This window comes from Gaeumannomyces tritici, assembly GCF_000145635.1.
Source record: "Gaeumannomyces tritici R3-111a-1 unplaced genomic scaffold supercont2.13, whole genome shotgun sequence".
NCBI classification, from domain to species: Eukaryota; Fungi; Ascomycota; class Sordariomycetes; order Magnaporthales; family Magnaporthaceae; genus Gaeumannomyces; species Gaeumannomyces tritici.
In genome coordinates, this window is record NW_008804557.1 from 12,827 (window position 1) to 32,676 (window position 19,850).

At 57.7% G+C, this 19,850-nt stretch overlaps 6 protein-coding genes across 6 annotated transcripts; 4 read left to right on the plus strand and 2 right to left on the minus strand.

Annotated features, from left to right (window-relative positions):
* Nucleotides 1-188: 188 nt before the first annotated feature.
* GGTG_13394 (hypothetical protein) lies at nucleotides 189-7,762 on the plus strand (the record flags this gene model as incomplete). Its single annotated transcript, XM_009231300.1, has 10 exons — nucleotides 189-683; nucleotides 774-1,008; nucleotides 1,236-2,460; nucleotides 2,758-3,913; nucleotides 4,001-4,158; nucleotides 4,654-5,046; nucleotides 5,171-6,117; nucleotides 6,283-6,362; nucleotides 6,684-7,160; nucleotides 7,242-7,762. The coding sequence occupies 10 exons, from the start codon at nucleotides 189-191 to the stop codon at nucleotides 7,587-7,589; spliced, it is 5,514 nt and encodes a 1,837-aa protein (XP_009229564.1). The 3' UTR covers nucleotides 7,590-7,762.
* A 1,158-nt stretch (nucleotides 7,763-8,920) lies between these two features.
* Nucleotides 8,921-9,349, plus strand: GGTG_13395 (hypothetical protein; the record flags this gene model as incomplete). Its single annotated transcript, XM_009231301.1, has 1 exon — nucleotides 8,921-9,349. One exon carries the CDS (start codon nucleotides 8,921-8,923, stop codon nucleotides 9,347-9,349), a length of 429 nt encoding a protein of 142 aa, XP_009229565.1.
* A 672-nt stretch (nucleotides 9,350-10,021) lies between these two features.
* GGTG_13396 (hypothetical protein) lies at nucleotides 10,022-11,173 on the minus strand. Its single transcript, XM_009231302.1, has one exon. The coding sequence runs from the start codon at nucleotides 10,581-10,583 to the stop codon at nucleotides 10,290-10,292; it is 294 nt and encodes a 97-aa protein (XP_009229566.1). The 5' UTR covers nucleotides 10,584-11,173; the 3' UTR covers nucleotides 10,022-10,289.
* A 1,650-nt stretch (nucleotides 11,174-12,823) lies between these two features.
* On the plus strand, nucleotides 12,824-14,336 carry GGTG_13397 (hypothetical protein; the record flags this gene model as incomplete). Its single annotated transcript, XM_009231303.1, has 3 exons — nucleotides 12,824-13,588; nucleotides 13,657-13,834; nucleotides 14,100-14,336. The coding sequence occupies exons 1-3, from the start codon at nucleotides 12,843-12,845 to the stop codon at nucleotides 14,334-14,336; spliced, it is 1,161 nt and encodes a 386-aa protein (XP_009229567.1). The 5' UTR covers nucleotides 12,824-12,842.
* A 931-nt stretch (nucleotides 14,337-15,267) lies between these two features.
* GGTG_13398 (hypothetical protein) lies at nucleotides 15,268-18,530 on the plus strand (the record flags this gene model as incomplete). The annotated part of the gene is made up of 9 exons (XM_009231304.1): nucleotides 15,268-15,338; nucleotides 15,406-15,457; nucleotides 15,571-15,883; nucleotides 16,162-16,467; nucleotides 16,858-17,035; nucleotides 17,264-17,374; nucleotides 17,451-17,793; nucleotides 17,886-18,149; nucleotides 18,291-18,530. The coding sequence occupies 9 exons, from the start codon at nucleotides 15,268-15,270 to the stop codon at nucleotides 18,528-18,530; spliced, it is 1,878 nt and encodes a 625-aa protein (XP_009229568.1).
* Nucleotides 18,531-18,672: 142 nt separating this feature from the next.
* Nucleotides 18,673-19,075, minus strand: GGTG_13399 (hypothetical protein; the record flags this gene model as incomplete). Its single annotated transcript, XM_009231305.1, has 2 exons — nucleotides 18,673-18,779; nucleotides 18,832-19,075. The coding sequence occupies 2 exons, from the start codon at nucleotides 19,073-19,075 to the stop codon at nucleotides 18,673-18,675; spliced, it is 351 nt and encodes a 116-aa protein (XP_009229569.1).
* Between the last annotated feature and the right edge of the window lie 775 nt (nucleotides 19,076-19,850).

The following is a 19,850-nucleotide window of genomic DNA, read 5'->3' on the forward strand; positions in this document are numbered from 1 at the left end:
GCAATGGTGTAGTCGATGCGTTTTGGAGGGAGTATAAGCAAGGTGGGCTGGAGGGCCTTTTTCGAGGGCCGTAGGTTGGTGTTCTAGTGCCGATAACATACGCCGTCGATTTGGTCGAATTCGATGTCGACGCTGCAGATGCGCGCAGAGCCGTTGCTTTGGACGAAGTCGACTAGATGTATCCAGCTATGGATGCCACCAACGACGCTGTGGACAGGATCCCGGCCGCCGGGTTTGGCGAGGCCGGCGAGGGTGATGTTGAAACCGCTCCGGCTCGAGAGGCCACCGGAGGGCATTTGCTGGAAGGATCGAAAGCCCGCGAAGGCCTGAAGTCGGTGAGGCGTATCTGGGGCGAAGACAAAGTTCAATATTACCAGTGGGCGAATCGAGGAGTAGGGTTTTGTAATAAACTGTTGACGGCGGCTCGCGAGGTGAGAGACTGGGACGAAGCTGTGGTAAAGTTGAACAGGTTAATTCACAGACGAGCCCAGCAAATCGGACGACGCAAGGTTAAGGAATCGGTCGACCCTATCGAGCCGGACGACCTGGTAAATCTGAAGGCCTGGCGCCGCAAGGATCCATATGTTAAGAAAAACGACCGCGAAGGAATCGCCCTGCCTTTCAGGAAGCTGGTCGTTGCGGATCTGCCGGCCGGTTTCGGGTTCGACAAATTCGGGCTTATGGTGCGAAAGGAAGAGGAGCAATCAGGGAGTGTTTTAAAGGGTGGTGTGTCTGTGGAGGTTGATGTGACTGAACCGAGCCAGCCACCTCAGGGGCCGAGAAAGGAGACGGAGAGTCCACTCAACCGATTCCATCGCCTCGACGCGCGCAATCGCGAGAACGTGGCGCACGCCGGATTAAATATCCGAACGTCAGCTGACATCTTCGAAGAGGGCCAAAGGCAGCATGAAGCGGCTAGGACAGAGAGGCAGGCCCAGCGGAGGACTGCAGGGACGACCCCGGAGCCTCCGTCCCGCGCCGGCGAGGCGCAGAAACGGCACGGAGCAGGTAGGGTCCGGGGACGGCCAAGGCAATTGCAGGCCGGACAGGGAGGAAGCCGGCAGGCGAGGCCGGGAGACTGTTTGGAGCTTTTCAGACGGCACAGAGCGGCAGGGCAGCTCTGGTTCCACGAGGGGACGGCGCACGGTTTCCAGCGGGTTTCGCCGGCCAGCACGAGGCGCATGATCGGCCGAATACGACAGTGCTTAAAGGACTGGGGATCCGGCCGTCGGCAGAAATCTTCGGGGCTGCGCGAGGCACAAACGAGGCGATGAGGGCAGAGAGAGAGGCACCGCGAAGAGGCGCGGTGGACACTTCGGTGCTGGCTAGAGTAGGCGTTCGGACGTCGGCCGACGTTTTCGAGGAGACGCGGAGGGAGTACGAAGAGACGATGGCAGAGAGAGACGCATCGCGAAGAGGGGTGGATACTTCGGTGTTGGCTGGACTAGGCATTCGGACGTCGGCCGACATTTTCGAGGAGACGCGGGGGCAGTACGAAGTGGCGAGGCGAAGCGCGGAGCCTCGACGGCAGCGGATACGGACGCCGAGAGTGGAGTCGTCGGGCCATATCGCCGGCGAGGCCGAGGATGCGGCGGAGGGCCGTGCTTCTGCGGGGCCGCGCCGTCAGGTGGGACGGAAAAGAGTGGGTTTTGGCAACGTTAACCAGCCGGCGCCAAAGCGCGCGAGGACCATGACCCGACGAAATAGGAACGAGGAAGAACAGGCGCAGGATCTCGCTAGCGTTCTGCGAGTCCTTAACGAGGAGTTTGCCGAAAAGGTGCGACTATCTGAGGGCAAGGAATGGTGTGTACCTGTCCCCCACGAAAGGAAGGTGAAAACGGTTGAGGCCTTTTACAAGGCGTTTCATAACACGAGGACGCTGCCGATCCTTACGTGTATGTTCTGCTACCGCAAATACAGCAGGGCCGAGTTGGAGGATGTTAAGTGGGAATGGTGGATGGCAAGTTCAATCAAGAAGCGGGACGGGTCTCCTTACAAATGCATCCGATGCTTCCCTGTCGGGGAAAGGATTAGCGGGTGCGCAGATTGCATGAGGCACCTTAGGCGAGGAGCCTTATCTCCGGCAGCGCAGGTGCATACACGGCTGGGGTGCGAGCATATGTTTCCCGACGAGCTGAAGTGCCTCACGCCGGTGGAGGAGAAACTTATCGCGCTCAACTCGTGTTACGGCTTCATCACCAAGTACAGCATCACAGATGGACACCGGCAGAACGGCAGATATCCGAGGCACGTTAAGGGGCATATTACCGTATTCCCCAATAACGTACAAGAACTCGTGACGAAAGTGCTGCCGCATCCGCTGCTGAAGGTCATGGACGAGATCCATGTGTCATGGCAGGGGCCGGAGAAGCCGGAGCCAAGCGATCTGGCCGTGCCGCTCTCGGTCCGTCGCCGTGTTGTGGAAAAAGCGCTGATGTGGCTAAAGGGAAACAGCCCTTTGTATGCTAACATCAATATTAACACTGCGGAACTGGATCGCTGGGAGACCCCGTGGCATGGCGTGCCGTCCCAGATCTACGGTCGATTGGAACGGAACGAGCCTTCGGCAAAAGAAAAAACGCAAACGGCGCATATCGTTCCGCCGACTGAGCGCGGGTTTGAAGACCCGGGCTCGGTAGATATCCGGGAAATTATGGCGTCATTGGACGAGGACCGAAGCAGCTCGGGGGACCCGTCCGGGAATAATGCGGCTTCCATGGAAGAAACTGGCGGTGGGCCTAACAACGACTGCGATAGCGTGCACGAGATCGGATCGTCCGGAATGTTCGACCTGGATGGCCGACCAGACATTGCGGACGTGGAAAAGTTACGGTATCTTGTGGATTCCATGGGCGAAACGGTTGCTGGCGAGGAGACGTGCGGAGCGGCCTGGAGAGGATCGGCTGAAGTGCGGCGCGGGCGCGCGGCCGAACCGTATATCGTGGTTTCTCGGGGCCAGGACTTTGCGGATTCCTTTAACACGTGGTTTTTGGCAAAAACATTTCCTACTTTGTTTCCGTTTGGTAGGGGCGGTCCTCGGCAGGCCGAGGAATGCGTTATGGGTGCGGAAGGGGAGGTATCTTGTGGAGTCGATGCGGAAGTCGCTGCGCAAGAGTTGGTGTCGTCGCGGAACATGAGTCTGGAGACATGGGCGAAGCTGGTACTCCAACGTCACGGTGGCCGCTTTGCAGCACATCCCGTGCTTGCTTTTCTCATATTTAATATGGGGGTCCGATCGAGGAACCGGCGCGTGAGCATGGCTAGTGTGCGGAAGCGCGATTTCCCAGACGTGGAACGCGCCATCCAAACGTTAACCGCCGCGAGACTTGAGAACGCGAGAGTCGAATTGGAAACTTCAGGGAAGACCACGGACCATGGTGTCAATCGGCTGTTAAGAAACCTGTCCCTGTATGGGTACCGTCAGCCAATGTCAAGGGAGAGCCGATTAACCATGCGACGGAAGATCAAGTCCCTTATAATCCGGTACGGCATCCCGGCAATATGGTTCACGCTTAACCCCAACGACATCACAAACCCGATCAAGCTCAAGCTCGCGGCATATCGCACCCGCGAATCGGGCGAAGCCGAGGAGTTCCTGAGAAGTCTTGATCAAGTGTACAAAAGGTTTCGACTCGCGATATCGGATCCCCTGAGTTCTGCCATCTTCTTCCACCGGGAAATCTCCATGTTCTTTAAACATCACGTTAGGATCGGGGAGGACTCGGTGTTTGGGCGCGTTAGCCAGTACTACGGGGTGGTGGAAACGAACGAGAGGGGCGCGCTCCACCTCCACGGCCTCATTTGGCTCCAGGGAAACATGCACCTAAGCACTCTTATGAGCGATGTTCGGAGGGAGGATCAAGCTGCATACCGGGATCGGGTGATCGAATACATAAACAGCGTTTTTACGGAGGTGGGTTTGCCTAACGAATTGGGGGGAAAGAAAGAAAGGAGGTGGGGGGAATGTCGACAAGCACGTGCTAATATGTTTAGTAATTAGGACCTCGACGCAGAGGCATCTGCGGGAGTACGGGCTGGCAGGTCGGTAACGGCCGAAATATCGTCCTTGCTGGACAACAAGGGCCAGTTCGCCGCATCATTCGAGGAGGAAGCGAACTTCTGCGCCGGCGCCACCCAAATCCACACGCATAGCCCCACGTGCGTAAAATACGCTATAAGGAGACAGGAGAAGCGGCAGAATCTCTGCAGGTTCGGGGCGCCTTGGCAACCGGTGGGAAAAACGTGCTTTACGAAGGACGGGCTGCTGAGGATTCGGCGCGGCCACAGCCTGGTGAATCGCTGGAATAAGGCGATGGCCGTGGGGTTACGACACAACCACGACATATCCTTCATCGTAACGAAATGCAAGGGCCTGGCTCTTATTTATTACATAACCAACTATGCCACCAAAGTGGAGGATCCGGTGTGGAAGCGCGTGGTGGCAGCCAAAGAACTGTTTCGGCTCCTGGGGGACGGGACGACGGGGGATCAGGCGAATGGCGGGTCGCGCTCGACCGAGAGCGGCGACCGAGAGAACCGAACGCGGCAGTTTCTCCTGCGCGTAGCCAACAGGATCTTCACGGAGCGGGCGTTATCGCAGGTGGAGGTGGTGGCCCATTTTTAAGGGTATAGCACGGAGTTTACAAGCAGCAGCGCCTGGACGTTTCTGAACGTGTGCACCCTTTACTGGCACATCGTACGACGGTGGCCCCTCCTACGGCGTGCAGCTATCGGGGAGAGCCTAGAAGAACCAGTCGAAGAGACGGTCCTGCTGGGGGAAGGCGGACAAAGGGTCTCGTTGCTGCAGGCTTATCCGTATCGCGGTCGGCTTCTGGAAGGCCTAGCTCTTTTCGACTACATGTCGGTGGTTAGGTTGAAGCGGAAAGCGCAAGGTGTTGCTTGGGGAGAGGTGGAGCTTGACAGCTCCTGGCCGCTGTCGAGGTCGTGGGTTCAGGCGCTGCGGCGGCCAGGGCAGCATGCGACCATCTGCTTCGACGGGTACCTAAGCATGGATTTCGCCGAGGAGGACGACTTTTACCACAGGAGGTATGTAAGACCCGCGAATACAGCGAACCCAGTGGTTTGCGCAGGGAAAACACAAAAGAATAAAACCGTGGAAAGAATGCAGAATAGAGAACTGAAAGCTGACGAAGGGTGTCGCTGGCTTTAGAGCAGCAGTGCAACATCTTGGCCTCTTCGTCCCATGGCAGGCGTTCTTATGCGAGACGTGCGGCGAAATAAACGACATTTGGAACAAACAGAGGGCACTTCTACCCAAGCGCATCTCGTGGCTAGTGGACAACGTCCAGTTACTGCGGCGATCAGCCGAGGACGTGGCGCAGGATGCCAAACAATGGGCGGCATTGTCCGGCGAGCTCGAACCCGCCGCCGATGCAGCAGAATCGGGCAGTGCCGAAAGGGCTGACGCACAGAGTATGGCATACCGGTCGGATAATGTCGGGACGGCGACACGCCTGATAGACGTATTGAGAAGCGCCATATCTGCGAAGGAGATCACGGCCGGTTCGAGGGAGATTTCCGCAATGGTGGAGCAAATGTACCGGTTCCAAGCGGCCGCCCTTGGCTCGGCAGAGGATCTCCATACGGCGGTCCTCCCTGAGACCGGAATAAGAACCGCCAGCATCCTAGGGGGGACTTTCTCGGGAGCAGAAACGCCAGGGCAGGAGCAGCTAAGATCCATTAAGGCGCAGCAGGCCGGTCTCTCCCGCGAGAGGGAGAAGGCGATTCAGGGAATACAGAGCGGGCCAGGTGATGGGGTTGCGGTGCATGGAGGCACAGCGCAAAACAGGTTTGACGGCCCCGTCCACCAGGACGACCCTTTCGCGGTAGTCGATTGCGCGTTTCAACTCGGGGGCACGGAGCCGTCCACGAGAATCCGGTTCGGGCCGTCCACATCGTTCTGTGAAGTGGGGAGGCAGGTGGCCGAGTCTCTGACGCTTAACCGAAGACAGAGGATCGCCCTCTGGCTTATCTGCCGCCAGCTTGACCAAGTACGCCGCGATGAGAGCGGTACCCCCCAGCTTTGCTTGTTCGTCGGAGGCGAAGGCGGCACCGGGAAGTCGCGCGTCATCGCGGGCGTTGCCGAGCTGTTCCGACGTACGGCACAATCCCATCGCCTGCTAGTGACGGCGACGTCCGGCACAGCGGCCGCGAATATCGACGGAATTACCATCCATTCCGCTTGCAAGTTTTCGAAAGAGACGTTCCCCAGGGCCAGCCGGGCCGGAGACCCAGACGGCTTTACGTCGTCCGGCTTATCAGCTCTCCGAATCGACGGGCAGACCAAGATGGACTGGCAAGAAAAGGACGTCCTGATTATAGACGAGGTCAGCATGCTGGGCGTGCGGACGCTATACGCCGTCAACGAACAGCTCTGCAGGCTCCGGGAGTCCAGCCGGGACTTCGGCGGCATCCCGGTGGTCGTCTTTTGCGGGGACTTCCATTAGTTTCGTCCCGTGCAGGAGAGATCGATTCTGCTCCCCAGCTCGATTATTCCGTGGGAGAGGGATTATGGGTTCGGTCCGGAGCAGCGGCGACAACACGACGTGGCTCACGCCCTGTGGAGGAGGTTTACCACGGTGATGATGCTGAAAGAGCAAGTCCGTGCCGCGCAAAATCCACGACTACGGGGGCTGCTAACGCGCATTCGACAAGGAGCGCAGGACCGGTCGGACGTCGAGTACCTGAACAGCACCTGCTACCAGGAAGGCAGGCGCATCCCGTGGGAGTCGGGCATCACAGTGGTGACGCCGCTCAATAGGAACCGGTGGAACCTGAACATCGAGGCGACGATCGCTTTCCAGAGGCAACGGCAGGCGCCGCTCCGCATATTTGTATCCGAGCACAAGTGGAAAAATAGCGAACCGACGGAGGAGGAAGCGCTTATGATTATGAGTCATGGAGACGATAGCGCAATCCCGGTGACTGCCGTTTTCATGTTCGTTCCCGGCATGCCCGTCGTTGTGAACCAGAACACCCACCAAGGTTTTAAGCTGGTCAACGGCGCCAGTTACACGGCGGTGGATGTCGTCCCAGACAGGGCGCATCGGGGCCATCGGGTTAACGCTGATACTTTCCTCCACTTCGGCCCGCCGGCGGGGATACTGCTAGCGTCGGAAACGACGAGGGACTTTCGCTTCGTCGGTATGCCACCGGGCACCGTGCTCCTGACGCCCATCAGTATTAAGATAGAGTGTTAAAGAAAACGGCCCTGGCAACAGCACGACGTCTCCCGCAGAGGGCTGCCCTGCGCAGCAGCCTTTGCGTGCACGGACTACAAGGTGCAGGGAAAAACGCTAGACCGGGTGGGGCTGGAACTGCGCGGGACAAGGACGACCAACATCGGCGGGCAGGCGGTTCCGAGCACGTGCGACCCATACAGCCTGTACGTGCAGCTGTCGCGGTGCAGGACGCTGGACGGCATCACGCTCCTGTCCAAGGCGCGGGAGCAGGACTTTGTGGGCAATACTGTGCCAGAGGAGATGGCGCAGGCGGAACAGAGGCTGGAGCAATTGAGCGAGGAGACGATTCGGGCAGCGGAGTTATGGGGCTGGTCGGGAGAAGATTGAAAAGAAAAAAAAAGAAAAAAAAAGGAAGAGGAGGAAAAAATAACAGCGTAGGTTACGTCCCAAAATGAAAGCACATTATGTGGCGTAACGTTTGGCGTTTCAGTAAGAGAAAGGCGATTAGGTGGCGTCACAAACTCCTCAGCAGGCAGTTTATTAGGTAGATACGGGCTCGGGTCAGCGTTACAGTCGCTCTCTAGCGGCTGATTCCTGGCCTTCTTCCCCCAATGGGACCGGAATGCCAGTGAGTGGGGAGCCTTATCAACCCCCTCCGTGTGTTTGTTATGGCGGCAAGGGGGCGGGTCACGTGTGGTCCCTGCGCGCCCCTTTTCGGTGGGCGTGCTGGCCTCCTGGTCCGTCGCCCAATTTAAATTCTAACGAGTTAGTCACGTGGTTTTTTTTTTTGAAAAAAACGCGATTTTTGATTGGCAGAGAGCGAAAAAGTCACGCTTCAAATCACGTGAAAATTGTGGCAGTTGGTTTGGTCGAGCCCCGCTTTTTCCCCCGCGCCCGTCCTCTAAGAGCCTTTCGTTCCTCAAGGCACGAAGAATTATGATTGGCTGGGATTACGTAATCGGGTTGGGTTCTTTTTTTTGGGTTTGGTTTTGGGTGGGGCAGAAAGACCTTTCGTTCCTCAAGGCATTCAACGAGTCTGTCACGTGACAACGTGATTTCCGAGTGGTTTTTTGGTTTTTGGCAGCCCCTCTCTTTTCTCTCGCGCGCCCGTCCTCTAAGAGCCTTTCGTTCCTCAAGGCATATTGATTTGAGAAAGCGCCTTCGGGCCACTTGCGGCTTGCCTGCACCCAGCATCCCGAAGTACTGACCCGGAATGATGGAAATAAACGCATATTAAAAGGCACTCAGACATCCAAACTGACGACGAGAGCCGGCTCGCCGCTCTGCCGCCACCCAGGTCTTCGCACACCCTCACGCCCACAGCTTAGCGCCACCTCCGCGGCTCTAGCTCGACGTAGCCGCCAACGTCAACACTTAGACCGTAGTACGACGACGTGTTGGGCTGTATTCCGCATCGGTCCGCAGAGGCAAAGAGCGAGCTTCTATTTTCATTGCCAGCCGTTCGCAAGGCTGCCAACGCCGCCCACTGGAGGCGACTGGATATAGTGGCTGGTTCTAGAATAGCGTCAATATGCGGCTCGTCTAGGTGCCTGCACGTGCGCCTTGAACGACCTGTCTGCCACAGGAAATAGGGCAGGCTGGGAGCCTCGGTGCTCGTGCAGGACAGTAGAATCCCCTGCAGCACTGTGTGGCTAGCCACAGTATTGGAGGGCCTCCCGCATATGCACAACAAAGCGAAATGAGTGGTTGCGGAGCCCATGATTGCCAACGAGTCTAGCCAGGCTGGTGTGGGCAGGGATATGCAACCCGCTGCTGTGCTGCTGCGTTGGCAGGAAGTGCGATGCAGAAATGGGGGTCTTCGATTGGGCGCCGCAGTGCACAAGTTTGAGTGTGCATCCTGCCGCTCAGAGAGGCCGCACGAAGACAAGCTCCTCCGTGGCGTCCGGGCCGGCACTCGGTGCTTCCCTATTCATGATCCCGTGGGTGTAGCATACCCTGGCAAGCTCGTAGAATTTGCCCTGCCCGCCACCGCTGCGCGTCTTCCTCTTCCTCATAATAAAAGGTGTTCGCGCCCCCAGCACCAGCACGACCTCGTCGCCGACCCGGGAGAGGGTTGCCCCATGGGTGGGATTCTTCCGACTTTTCTGTCTTCGGTGGCACGAGCGGGATGGAGGAAGGCAACGTGAGAAAGAACCTCTAGGAGGCAAGTTTTCGGCTCCGTCCAGCTCGAGCTATTCCTCTTCTACCCGACGCCATTTCTTGCCATTCCAATACAGCATGGCTTGTTGCGTTTCGTCCCAATACTCCCACCTCGCCATGCCCGCATTCCATTCACAACCAGCATCGTTCCCTTCTGCTCCTCCTGAGCTAGGTGCCTTGTTTTTGGTTTTCTTTTTGCTGGGGCGTGCAGGTCCAGCCTTGTGGTGATCTTCTGCAATGTGGGGTTCTAATGGTGGACTTCGTGAATTCCTAGGGCGCTTAGAATGGGATCCGTGACCACGGGCGGGGGGGTGGCTCGATGACGGGAAGCTCGAGGCAAAGCTTGACGTGAAGCTCGTCTCGACGCTTGCCTCCAGGTCTTGGAGAGTGTCAAACGGCACGGGTGACTGGCTGTCGTCTTGCTGATCGCCGTCATCATCGACAAGATATTGGGGAAAACGGGGTTCTTTGTGAATGGCTTGGTGCGGAATGTGGTCGTCAACACCAACAAAGCTCTGTTGCGGATGCGGACCAGACGCTTCCTCATGGACGTCGAGTGTTGAAGGGAACTCGTCACAGTCCACGAATGTATCAGGACTCGAGCCTTCATCCTGCTGTATCACCGTTGTGCCTGCTGCTGCTGAGTCTCTCTCACCAGGTTGCCGTGCTCTTTCGTTTGCTGCTCGAATAAAGCTGTCCCGGTACTGCTTCGCCACGTCGCGGGCGTTCCTGAACGCGGTGGCGCCTTGGACAAAGGTCTCGCGACTGTCCGTCATGCCGAATGACCTCAGTTGAGTCATGTGGTACTCCGGGCGTCCTCCGGGAGTGGTCGGCTCGGTCATGTGGTGCGTGTATAGCTGAAGAGTCCCGGTCCCGCCGTGGTAGGTCGAGCTGAATGTGTAGGGTCTCCCATCGTAGACAGGCTCGTCATTGCCGTAGTTCTGCAGGCTGTGTATGCCGCGGGCTCCAATCGCCCCGTCGTAGCGCGCTTGTCTCTGCATCACGGCTGCCGACCCATCCGGTCCTTTGATTTCTGTGAAGAAGTTGGGCACCAAAGGTTTGTCTTCCATGGTGGATGGGATGATGTGATGGCCGAGCTCGTCGCGGATGGATCGATCGAGGTCTTCGGGATGTGCGCCGTAGTAGAGGTCTGGCTTGGCCCGCGCTATACAGCCGTCCGTAAGTGGGTCGAGATTTCCAAACACCGTATCTCTGGCGCATGGGTGTTCGGCGTGCCGAGCGCCGGCGATGGTGGGGATAACATTAGCTTTGACAGCCTCCTCGTCCTTGGCTTCGAGGGTAGCGTTCTCGAATTCCTCAAATGCGCCATCAGAGAACTTGGATGGTGATAGTGACGGCCTTGGGACTGCCAGTGCCTCCGTTATGTCCCTTCGATCGTCCTCCCTTGGCTTTCGCGATTTGCGTAGTGGGTGGATGGAATGGTCGGTCAAATGCTGGTCGAACGCGGGGTGATAAACTGTGATGGATTTCTTGGATTTGGTCGTTCCCGATGTCGACGTAAGAGTTGTTGGATTGGTGGACGCAGTCGCCCGTCCTCGTGAGGAGCTCATGCTGTTGGCTGGTCGGCGGTCAATCGGCTCGCGATACCCTCGGAGGTCACACAAGTCTGGGCCGCCGTCACTTGCAAATCGAGCAAGCGCTCGTGTGACTGGCACGAGGTCTGGTGCTCCGAAGCGCCGCGGCACACAGTGCTTTGGTGGAGAGGAGAGTCGCTTGTTTCGCCGTTCGAGCTCGTCTAGAGCGTCGACGATCAGTGGAATCTTGGAGAGTCGGTCCCAGAATTCGGGCGGGTATCGCCAGGTGACGAGATAGTCGTCGGGATCTCTGTCGTCCTGTCGCCTCTTCTTCGATGGGGGGTCTCGCAAGGGCTCGTCGGCGCGTCGTCTCTTTTGGGTCTGCGGTGTCGCCATGGCTGGCCATCGGCACAGACTGAGGATTTAGAGAAAGGGGCATTTGGGGAGGTATTTAGGTTGAGAAGGCGTTCGAGACCAGCCTTGCTGCCGTGGGAGCGATTGGGTAGCAGCGCGCCATGGGTGCGCGTTTGATCCGGGGTGATGTCGGCCAGCCTTTAGCCGCCAATGTTTAAAGAAGGGCTGGGGTAGGTGGTGGTCAGCTCGGAGGAGAATTTCCCCGCGCGCGATTTGCAAGATTGGGGATACCCCGCAGCCGATGAACCTGCCACACGAGGGCAACTCGAGCAAGTAAGGATGCTGGTGCTTCGGAAAAAAGAAGCCTAGCACACTTTGGTATGGCTGCACGAAAAGCGCACTTCTGACAAGGATGAACGGAAATAAGAGCGCAAAAATATGTAGAGAGGATGCCTACGTGGCCGCCTAACGAACGGCGCTGTCGAATACGCGGGCGGCGCGGTAGAGTCTGGTGGCGGGAATTCTGTGCAATTGCGAAACAGAAACACTGGTCGTAGGATGGAGTGCGGTGTCGGTATTGGCGCAGCAACAACGTGGCTTGTTGGGAATCAATCGACCCACGAGCCAAAGCCGCGCAACTTCTGCGTTTCCGCCATTCAGGGATACCCGCACGCGCCAAGGTTAGCTCCATGCACGCTGGGGTTCCACCTTCGTCGTAGCCATGCCCCCGAAGTTCCTCCACAAGGACCGATCCGCTGCTGGGATCCGACATTGACGTCCATTGAAGGGCGGCTGCCAGCACCGCGCCATCGCGATCCCTGGCGACCAGGACACCGCGCTGAAGAAAGTCGAGGACGAATTCTACGCCGAGCTCCGCCGCTAGCATGACGGCGTTGGCCTCTTCATCGCGAGCAAGGCCGACGGCCTCTCGTGCCGCCTGTAGCACCTCTCCGACTGCACCAACAACAAACACCCTGCCGACACGCCAGCCGCCGGAATGTCGGCAAAACGCCAGCGCCGGCTGGCTCGCTACGGCCAGAACGCCAGCCAGTGCGGCGACGAGATCCAAACCTTGCGCGCTTTGTCAACGCCCAGGTTCCCGCCTTTTCAAACGATTTGGAGAAGGATAAGGTGCGTTGCCGAAGCTGAAGGAAGACAGTGAGGCCGTGAACCTGCAGGGGTTGGAGGCGGCAGCACAACGGCCCGCAAAGGAGGGCCGAATACGCAGAGCGATACCCGGAGGAGCCGAAGAGGCAAGGCCCACAGTTGGGCGACATGATAACGTAATCCGACCGCACGAGCTCAATCACCAGACGGCCCGGCTCTCTGTCTGCAGGCACGTGTTGTGAGCCAACTTGATAGGCCAATCTCGCAGTATGCGTCAAACGCTACCGTAGTGGGTCCATCGTCAAGGAGAGACAGCTACAACGGCACGGCCACAATGATTCCACGCCACACTTGTGGTGCAGAAAAGTGGATAACACTTGCAGCATTGCCCCGCTCCTATCTCCTCTACCTCAATCGCAGTATTTGCGAAATGGGTTCCAACAGAGTCTCGTAGGTCCACCAGTTCACGGCCGTGGTGAGACGCATGCTAACAAAGATGCGCAGTTTGTTTCTGCTCACGACATACCTTCAAGGCCGGGTTAAGAATCAAGTCACGGTTCGTCTCCGGCAAACAAGGCCCTTGGGTTCTACGGCTGCCAATCTGCCTCGTCGTCCTCCTGTTCGACTGCCAAACTCGACAACTCCCTTCAAGGCAGTCTGGGCGAGGTCATGCCTCGCTGGTCAAGTTGGGAACCGGCGAGCCTCCTACTCCTCTACGAAGCCGGCCCAAGATGGGATATCGCTCCCACCCATAATCAAAAACCAACAGCGACCGTCCACCCTTGCAATACCGATACACGATACGTCTCCTGCGTCCATTGGAATCAACACCTGGGATGGCTACGTGCAAATAGTCGCGCCTGGCACACGCTTGCCGTGCAGCAGATCGGTAATGATGGAGAGCAAATTCGACCATATAGGGGAGGACAGGATGCAGTTGTGCGGCTACCTGCCCGGACCACGCGTACGCGTGGATCTAGTGGCGCTTTGGATATGCGGGATCCGGAAGGAAAAGAAGGAAAAGACGAAGCTAAAGGCAACCGTGGCCCTGCGGGAAGACCTGTCTGGCACGTTCACAGCGCATTTCACGCGCTACGATGGAAAGGCGGCAGAGGCGTCTGTTAACTTTTGCACAGAAGAGATACTCATTAAGGGTGACGGTAAAGATGCACTATCGGTACAGTCTGGGAACTTCATGGTTCTCGACGGATGCCACAAAACCTGGACGCTGTAATTTCAAAACACCACTATCTATCTCCATCACGTTCCATCCATTAACCACCGTTCCCTTTGCTCAGCTTCTTCACCCGGGTCGTGACGCTACTTGGAGGCACTGCCCGACTCGCCGGCCGCATTGCCGTCATCCGAACCCCCAGAGCAATGATGCTCATGCCCGTCTTCCCGGCTCTCGTCTTCCTGCGCAACGGGTCAATCACCGCCTGGCCAGCGCACTCTGGCACTAGAAACTCACCATCTGTGGGTTGGTTGTCTTTCCTTCGGTGCTTCCACCCTTCGATATGCGAAGCTCACTTCGTTTCTCAGTTTGTGGCAATTGTCTCTGGGACCCTGTGTTCGTGTGGCCGGGAGACGTACCCCAACCTGCGTGTAGCCCCCAGGGATACGGCAGGGCAGCAACACTTTGCCTTGCTGGGAAGACATGATGCGGGTAAAACGGGATGCCATCTTTGGCTTTGCTTGACGGCTCAAATGTCGCGATGTTTTAATGGGTTGAAAACTGAAGCGGAACAGAGAAGGGGAAACGGCCTTCATGCTTCAAGGCATCAGCAACGGGAATTTAAAAGCCAGGCGTGCCCGCATTTGGACGCGTCGCCTGTGTGTACAACCATCACCTCGTTGGCGGGGGCGCGTTCTGGGTGGACACTACGAGCTCAACGTCGTACTGATGACGGCTCAGACCTGCATGAAGCACTACGTGCGGAATGACGAAGACGATTGGCAATTGTGGTCGCTGCCCTGAAACATGCTCGGAAAGTAGGCCCTGTTTGTAAGGGCTGGCCAACCAAGGCCTGGCAACTCTACCAATGGATACGGCTTTGTCCCTTAAGCCACCCTTGCCGGGCGGACGTCTGGCCCCCTCTATTTGCCGGATGTGTGAGTCACCCGACCTTACGCTCATCCGGAATGCGTCCTCACCCAATCTTGTGGCGCCCTCTCCGTTCTAGTAACCGGCACAGCCAGGCGGCCTCCGGAAACCGGACACCGCGGCTAAGCCTCCGTCCTCCCCGCCTTCTGAGCACCGGGCCTAGCCATGTTTCATATAATTTGCGATCTATACGCCCGCGTCGTCTTCAGCTCTCCGGTTGGATTCAGCGAATTTCAAAAACCGTTCATACGCTGTTCGGTCATCGCCGGATAAAAATGCGTTAACTGTCGCCTGCGGCCTGGGACCCCAGTATCACATGTCGATTTCCGAATAGCTAAAAACGTGTAGCTTTGGGTTTGAGGCAAGTTTCTTGTGCGCCGCGACGGCGTCGGGCGTCAGCTGTCCAAGGTCGTAGTCGTTGAGCAGAGAAGCCGGCCCTCCTAAAACGGGCTCGATGAAGGTAAAACGCGAACTAATTCGTCATTTATGCTGTGATTTACGCATGTATCATTTATTTGTTCCCAAGCACCAACCAAGTTTACGCGAAACGAAACGCGCAACGATACGCGATAGCACGCGTGGGGATGTTGTCTTACCCCAATCTGAACAGGGCAGGTGACAAGGCACGTCAGTCATACGTCAGCGGTTGTCGGTCCAGACCCCGAAATTTACCCGCGCCACCTCAAGTCGCAGCAACCAACGCGCCCGCCTCTCATTAAAGGCGACCGTGCGCCCCGCCATCGCATCGGTCTTTCTTTGACCCACCAAGCCTCAGTCGCTCCATGAGTGGGTCAGTCACGGCGCAATGTCAAACAAGAAGTACGTCGTCACCTTGGATGATGACGATTTGAAGAACGCTCCCGAATCGGTTGTGGAGTATTTACGCAAGAAAGGTGCTTTGAAACCGACAGACGATGTCTCCGCCACCTCTGTGCCTCTGCAGGCTAAGGACGACCCATCTCGAGGCCATACAGCTCGACACGGGGCTCGTGAGCGTGAGCAACTCACAACGCAACTGTCGCGTCTTTTAAAGTCTCCGGAAGCCCGACTTGTTCTCCCTGATGTCCTCAAGCAGGTTTGATTGCCGTTCAATGGCATTTCCAAAGAGGAGCCGTCTGAAAGGTCCGAGGTCGCCGCTCTCTTAAGGTTGCGAGCCGAAAACGACCGGCGGAAAGCTGCACTTGAAGAACTGCGCGCCGAACTGCGCGCCGAGCTGCGCGCTGAGCAAGATCAGGCCAGGGAGTTGGAGGCCGAGATTCAGAGGCTTAAGCGACAGAATCGCACATCCAGGACCGGTGGGCCAGGAGAGCAGCAGCAGATCGAGGAGCAAGCGAACCAAGACCCGGTCGTGGCCGAGCTGTTAGCGAAACTTGATAAACAGGGGGCCGAGCTTGCGGAGCTCAAGCGACAACGTACAGCTGGTAAGCAGCCACCCTAGATAACCGACGAACAAGGACCTAACTGGCGACATAGATGCGGTCCGTTCGCCTCGTTCGGTACCGGTGAGCCAAACTCGCCCGGACGATGCCGAACCCTCGTAGGCTAATGCGGAAAGCTCCACATCGCCAGCGGCATCGACGGCCGACGCCCCCGCCTTATCGCCGGCCGCCACCCCGCGCAGCAATTCCGACGAAGGACTACCTTCTGGCAGCAGCCACGGCGCTACCCCTAGCAGCTTCGAAAATGACCCTGGCGACAGTCATCCAGATCTCGGGCAAGGTCAAGCGCGCCGACGAAATCATCCCGTCCATCCGCCGGGAGGAGGTCCGTAAAATGGTTGAGGACTTCATCGGCTCGGGCGACCGCCTAACCGACAAGCTCCGCAAGCTGCTCAAGCGCTGCGAGGCCCCCATGCTCCAATCTTCTAAGCGCAGGGACTCCGAGCTCGGCAGCAACGCCGGCGTCGAGTTCGTCTTAACCCTCTTTGGTCGGGAGCGCGAGCTCCCTGCGACCGAGAAGTTCATGGCCTTGGTCCGCCTCTGGAACCTCCGGTTCGACACGAATTGTACGGAGGTTCTTCTGAACCCTGGGAAATAAAAACTCTGGGTTGGTTCTTCAGTACATATGTTGTATTCGCTACCGCTGCTGGCACTTCTTGTACGTTATTGTCGGGATAGTAAACGGAGCCTTTCTCTACCCTAGCCTTCGCACCGTCGCTATTCATAGAACAGATTAACCTCCTGATTCGCCGCCTACAAAACCTGTTGGTTTGTATTTACCAATATTTAAAGGTGACCGTACTTATTGTATTCCACGGTTCAAACCCGATCTTGGCAAGCCTTTAATTATACCCGCTTCGACCCTTGCAGTCACGGCGGCCAGGCGTCGACGATGTTAGCCAAACTCAAGAAAAATAACGACGATATCGACCACTCCCTGCTGCCGCCAGATATAGCCCTCGTCGGGAAGTACCTCCGCGACGTCGAGCTCGGCGCCCTGCTGCAGGATATTGTCGAGGTCGGCGTCGTACTCACGGTGGTGCCGGACTGCTGCCACTCAGGCGGTGCCATCCGCAGCGAAGATAACGACGACGACATCCTAGAAGGGGTGCGCGGTGACAACCAGGTGTACTAGTCCGACCCCGGCGAGGACCTCCCTTTGAGCAAGGCGAGCATCGAGCATTGGGGCAATAAGGCGCATTGGATGGAGGTGCCTGATGGCTTCGTGGTGCTGGCTGCATGCCTAGATTACCAAAAAGCCAAGGAGATGAGCGATATTTAGAGGGATGGGACGGTGTCCCGGCACGGCCGGCTGACCTTCTGGTTGCTGGATACGGTGCGTACTAGCCCACTAAGCCTCAGCTCGGCCGCCATTTACGACCGCGTTTGCGCCAGGATCCAGAACGCCGTCCCGGACCAGACCCCCTACCTCGTTGGCGACCACGACCGCTTCTTCTTCGGCCCCAAGCACCGGTCCTAGGTTTATGCCGTGCCGGTAAAGACCGTCTCTATCGACAAGAGGCAGATCGGCCTGGCCGGCGGCCTCTAGCGTCAAGGAGAAGGCCGAGTATGCGATTCTCCCGCTGACGTTCGACCTCGGCAAGCGTATGACGGAGTCGGACGTGCTGGCGCGCGTTAAAGTTGAGCGGGTGTGGACAGGGATGCCGGACACGGCGTTCGCCGACGGCCCGGGAGTTAACCCTCCTTCGCGGCGGGAGCAGATCAGGGAGGGCTGTCCTGCGGTGCTGCAGATCCAGCCCCTGGAGGCGCAGGCCACCGTCTGCTTCCTTGCTGCCGACGAAGAGCAGTGGCGGCGGTTCGAGCAGGGCTGGGCGCAACATACCGGCGGCTGCTCCCAGCTGCGACTGCTGGCGAGGGGGAAGGGGGCGCTGGTGATGATGCTCTGTTCACCATCGTCGTCGACTGCAAGGGCCTGTTCCAACTAACGGACCGGCTGGGGACCTTCACGAGCGCGATCGTGCAGACACTGCACCAATTGCGATGGGACGCTCAGGACAGCATGCCGAAGTTGGTCCGCCGCTTTAAGCGCCTCGCGCGCTTCCACCTGCTCAGGGATCTGGAGAATCCAGGCTTCCGCTCTGCCGACCTCCCCAGCCTTTTCACCATCGATGTCCAGCCAGCGCCTGATAGCAAGTACTTCGAAGACGAGTTCATCTACCCAGCCGACGGCATTCCGTGCCGGAACGGCGTATACGAGGTGCCCGAGCGGAGGCTGTTCCGCGTTACGGTAACCAACAAGGCGGATTTTAAAGTCGGGTGCACGATTTAAACTTCGTGCCCGAGTTCGGTATCAGCATCATCTCCCCCAAGGAGGGCACCTCGCCGTTCCACACCATCCTTGCTGAGGGGAAGTTGGTCGAGGACTTAGGGGTCGTCATCCCCCGATGCTCTGTGGAAGGCGGAGAAGGACACGACGGTAGTGGACCTCTTCAAGGTCCTGGTGTCCAGGTCCGAGAGGGACGTGGACTCGCTGGACGACCTCTTGGCCATGCTTCGGCCACTGACCCGCGATGGGTTTACTGTCAAAGCCCAGGAGAATGTCGGCGACTGGCAGACCAAGGACATATTTCGTTCGGGCGTTACCATCGTCCGAAAAGTCGGTAGTTGATTAATCTTAGATAAACCTTTCTTGCTTGGAATTAAAAAGTCACTCGTTCGCCTCGTTATTCGCATAAGGGATCCGCTGTCCATTAATCTCAACGCTATCGAACTTGCCGTCCAGCTCGTCCTTCCCGGGCGAGCCGGCCATCTCATAGCGGGCTAGTGCGCACCGTATCCAGCAGCCAGTACGTCAGCCGGCCGTGCCAGAACTCGACTCCGTCGCTGGGTCGGATCTCGCTCATCTCCTTGGCCTTCTCTAATTGGGACAGGCAGCCAGCACGACAAAGTCAGCCGGCGCCTGCATCCACCGAAACTTAGGCCCCAGCGCGCCACGCTGCGCTCCGCGGCCTGGTCGGACCGATACGCTAACTTCTCGCCTCGGACGCCTGCAAGGTCGGCGTCGGTGTCGTCCTCGCCCCGGATTGCGCCGCCCGAGTGGCAGCAGTCGAGCACGACGGTCAGCAGGGCGCCGCCTTGGACGATGTCCTGCAGGAGCGCCGCGAGCTCGACGTCGTGCAGGTAGCGGCCCGCAAGCGCGAGGTCGGTCGGCATCAGCGAGTGGTCGATCTTTGTCGCCGCTCTTCCGCTTGAGCTCGGCGAACACGGGGGCCCGGTTATAACTTTGCCCGGTCTTTAATTATCCGTTCCCCACTGCTCGCAGACTACCACGTAAATTCCTTTCCCACAAAGCGCCGCAAGTAGTCGCAACGCAGTTTAACGGGTCTCTACATAACATATCCAATGAAAGGAGTATCTCCCACAACATCTACACTGTCCGTCGCTGCGCGTTCGGTACTTCCCGCGAGGCTTGGCCACATGGTTTGGCATATTCCAATAAAAAAAGAAAAAAAAAGGGGGGGGAGGGGGATATACGGGAAACGGGAGACCTTCCCGTTAATAGAAACCGAGTAGGGAGTAGCGAGCCCATTGCCAACCACGTAGCTCATAGGCCGCGCCTCCCTGCCATTTCCCTCGCCCCCATCGGCGACCTCTAAGAGTCACCACAACCTTGGCCGAGAAAGAACGCTGCAAGAAAATGCTAGATATGCACCAGCGCCATAAGTCCAAAGCTCCAGACAAAAAGACGATAAAGAAGAAGACCCCAGATTCAACGACACGATTACCATAAGAACAAGAACTCCAAACAAACAGAGAGGGGAAACGTCCATGTTTCCCTTTCGGCCCCTTTTTCTGCCGCCCCGTAAACCATGTGCCCCGTCGCAATATTGCCAAGGGGTATATCGATAATGTACTAGAGAAGTAGATGTGTGTGTGTGTGTGTGTGTGTGTGTGTGTGTGTGTTGTTGTGGAGGGAGAAGAAGGGAAA

Excerpts from the sequence above, each read along its gene's own strand:
- GGTG_13396 (XM_009231302.1), bottom strand. The coding sequence starts at position 10,583 with ATGCGCCAGAGATACGGTGTTTGGAAATCTCGACCCACTTACGGACGG.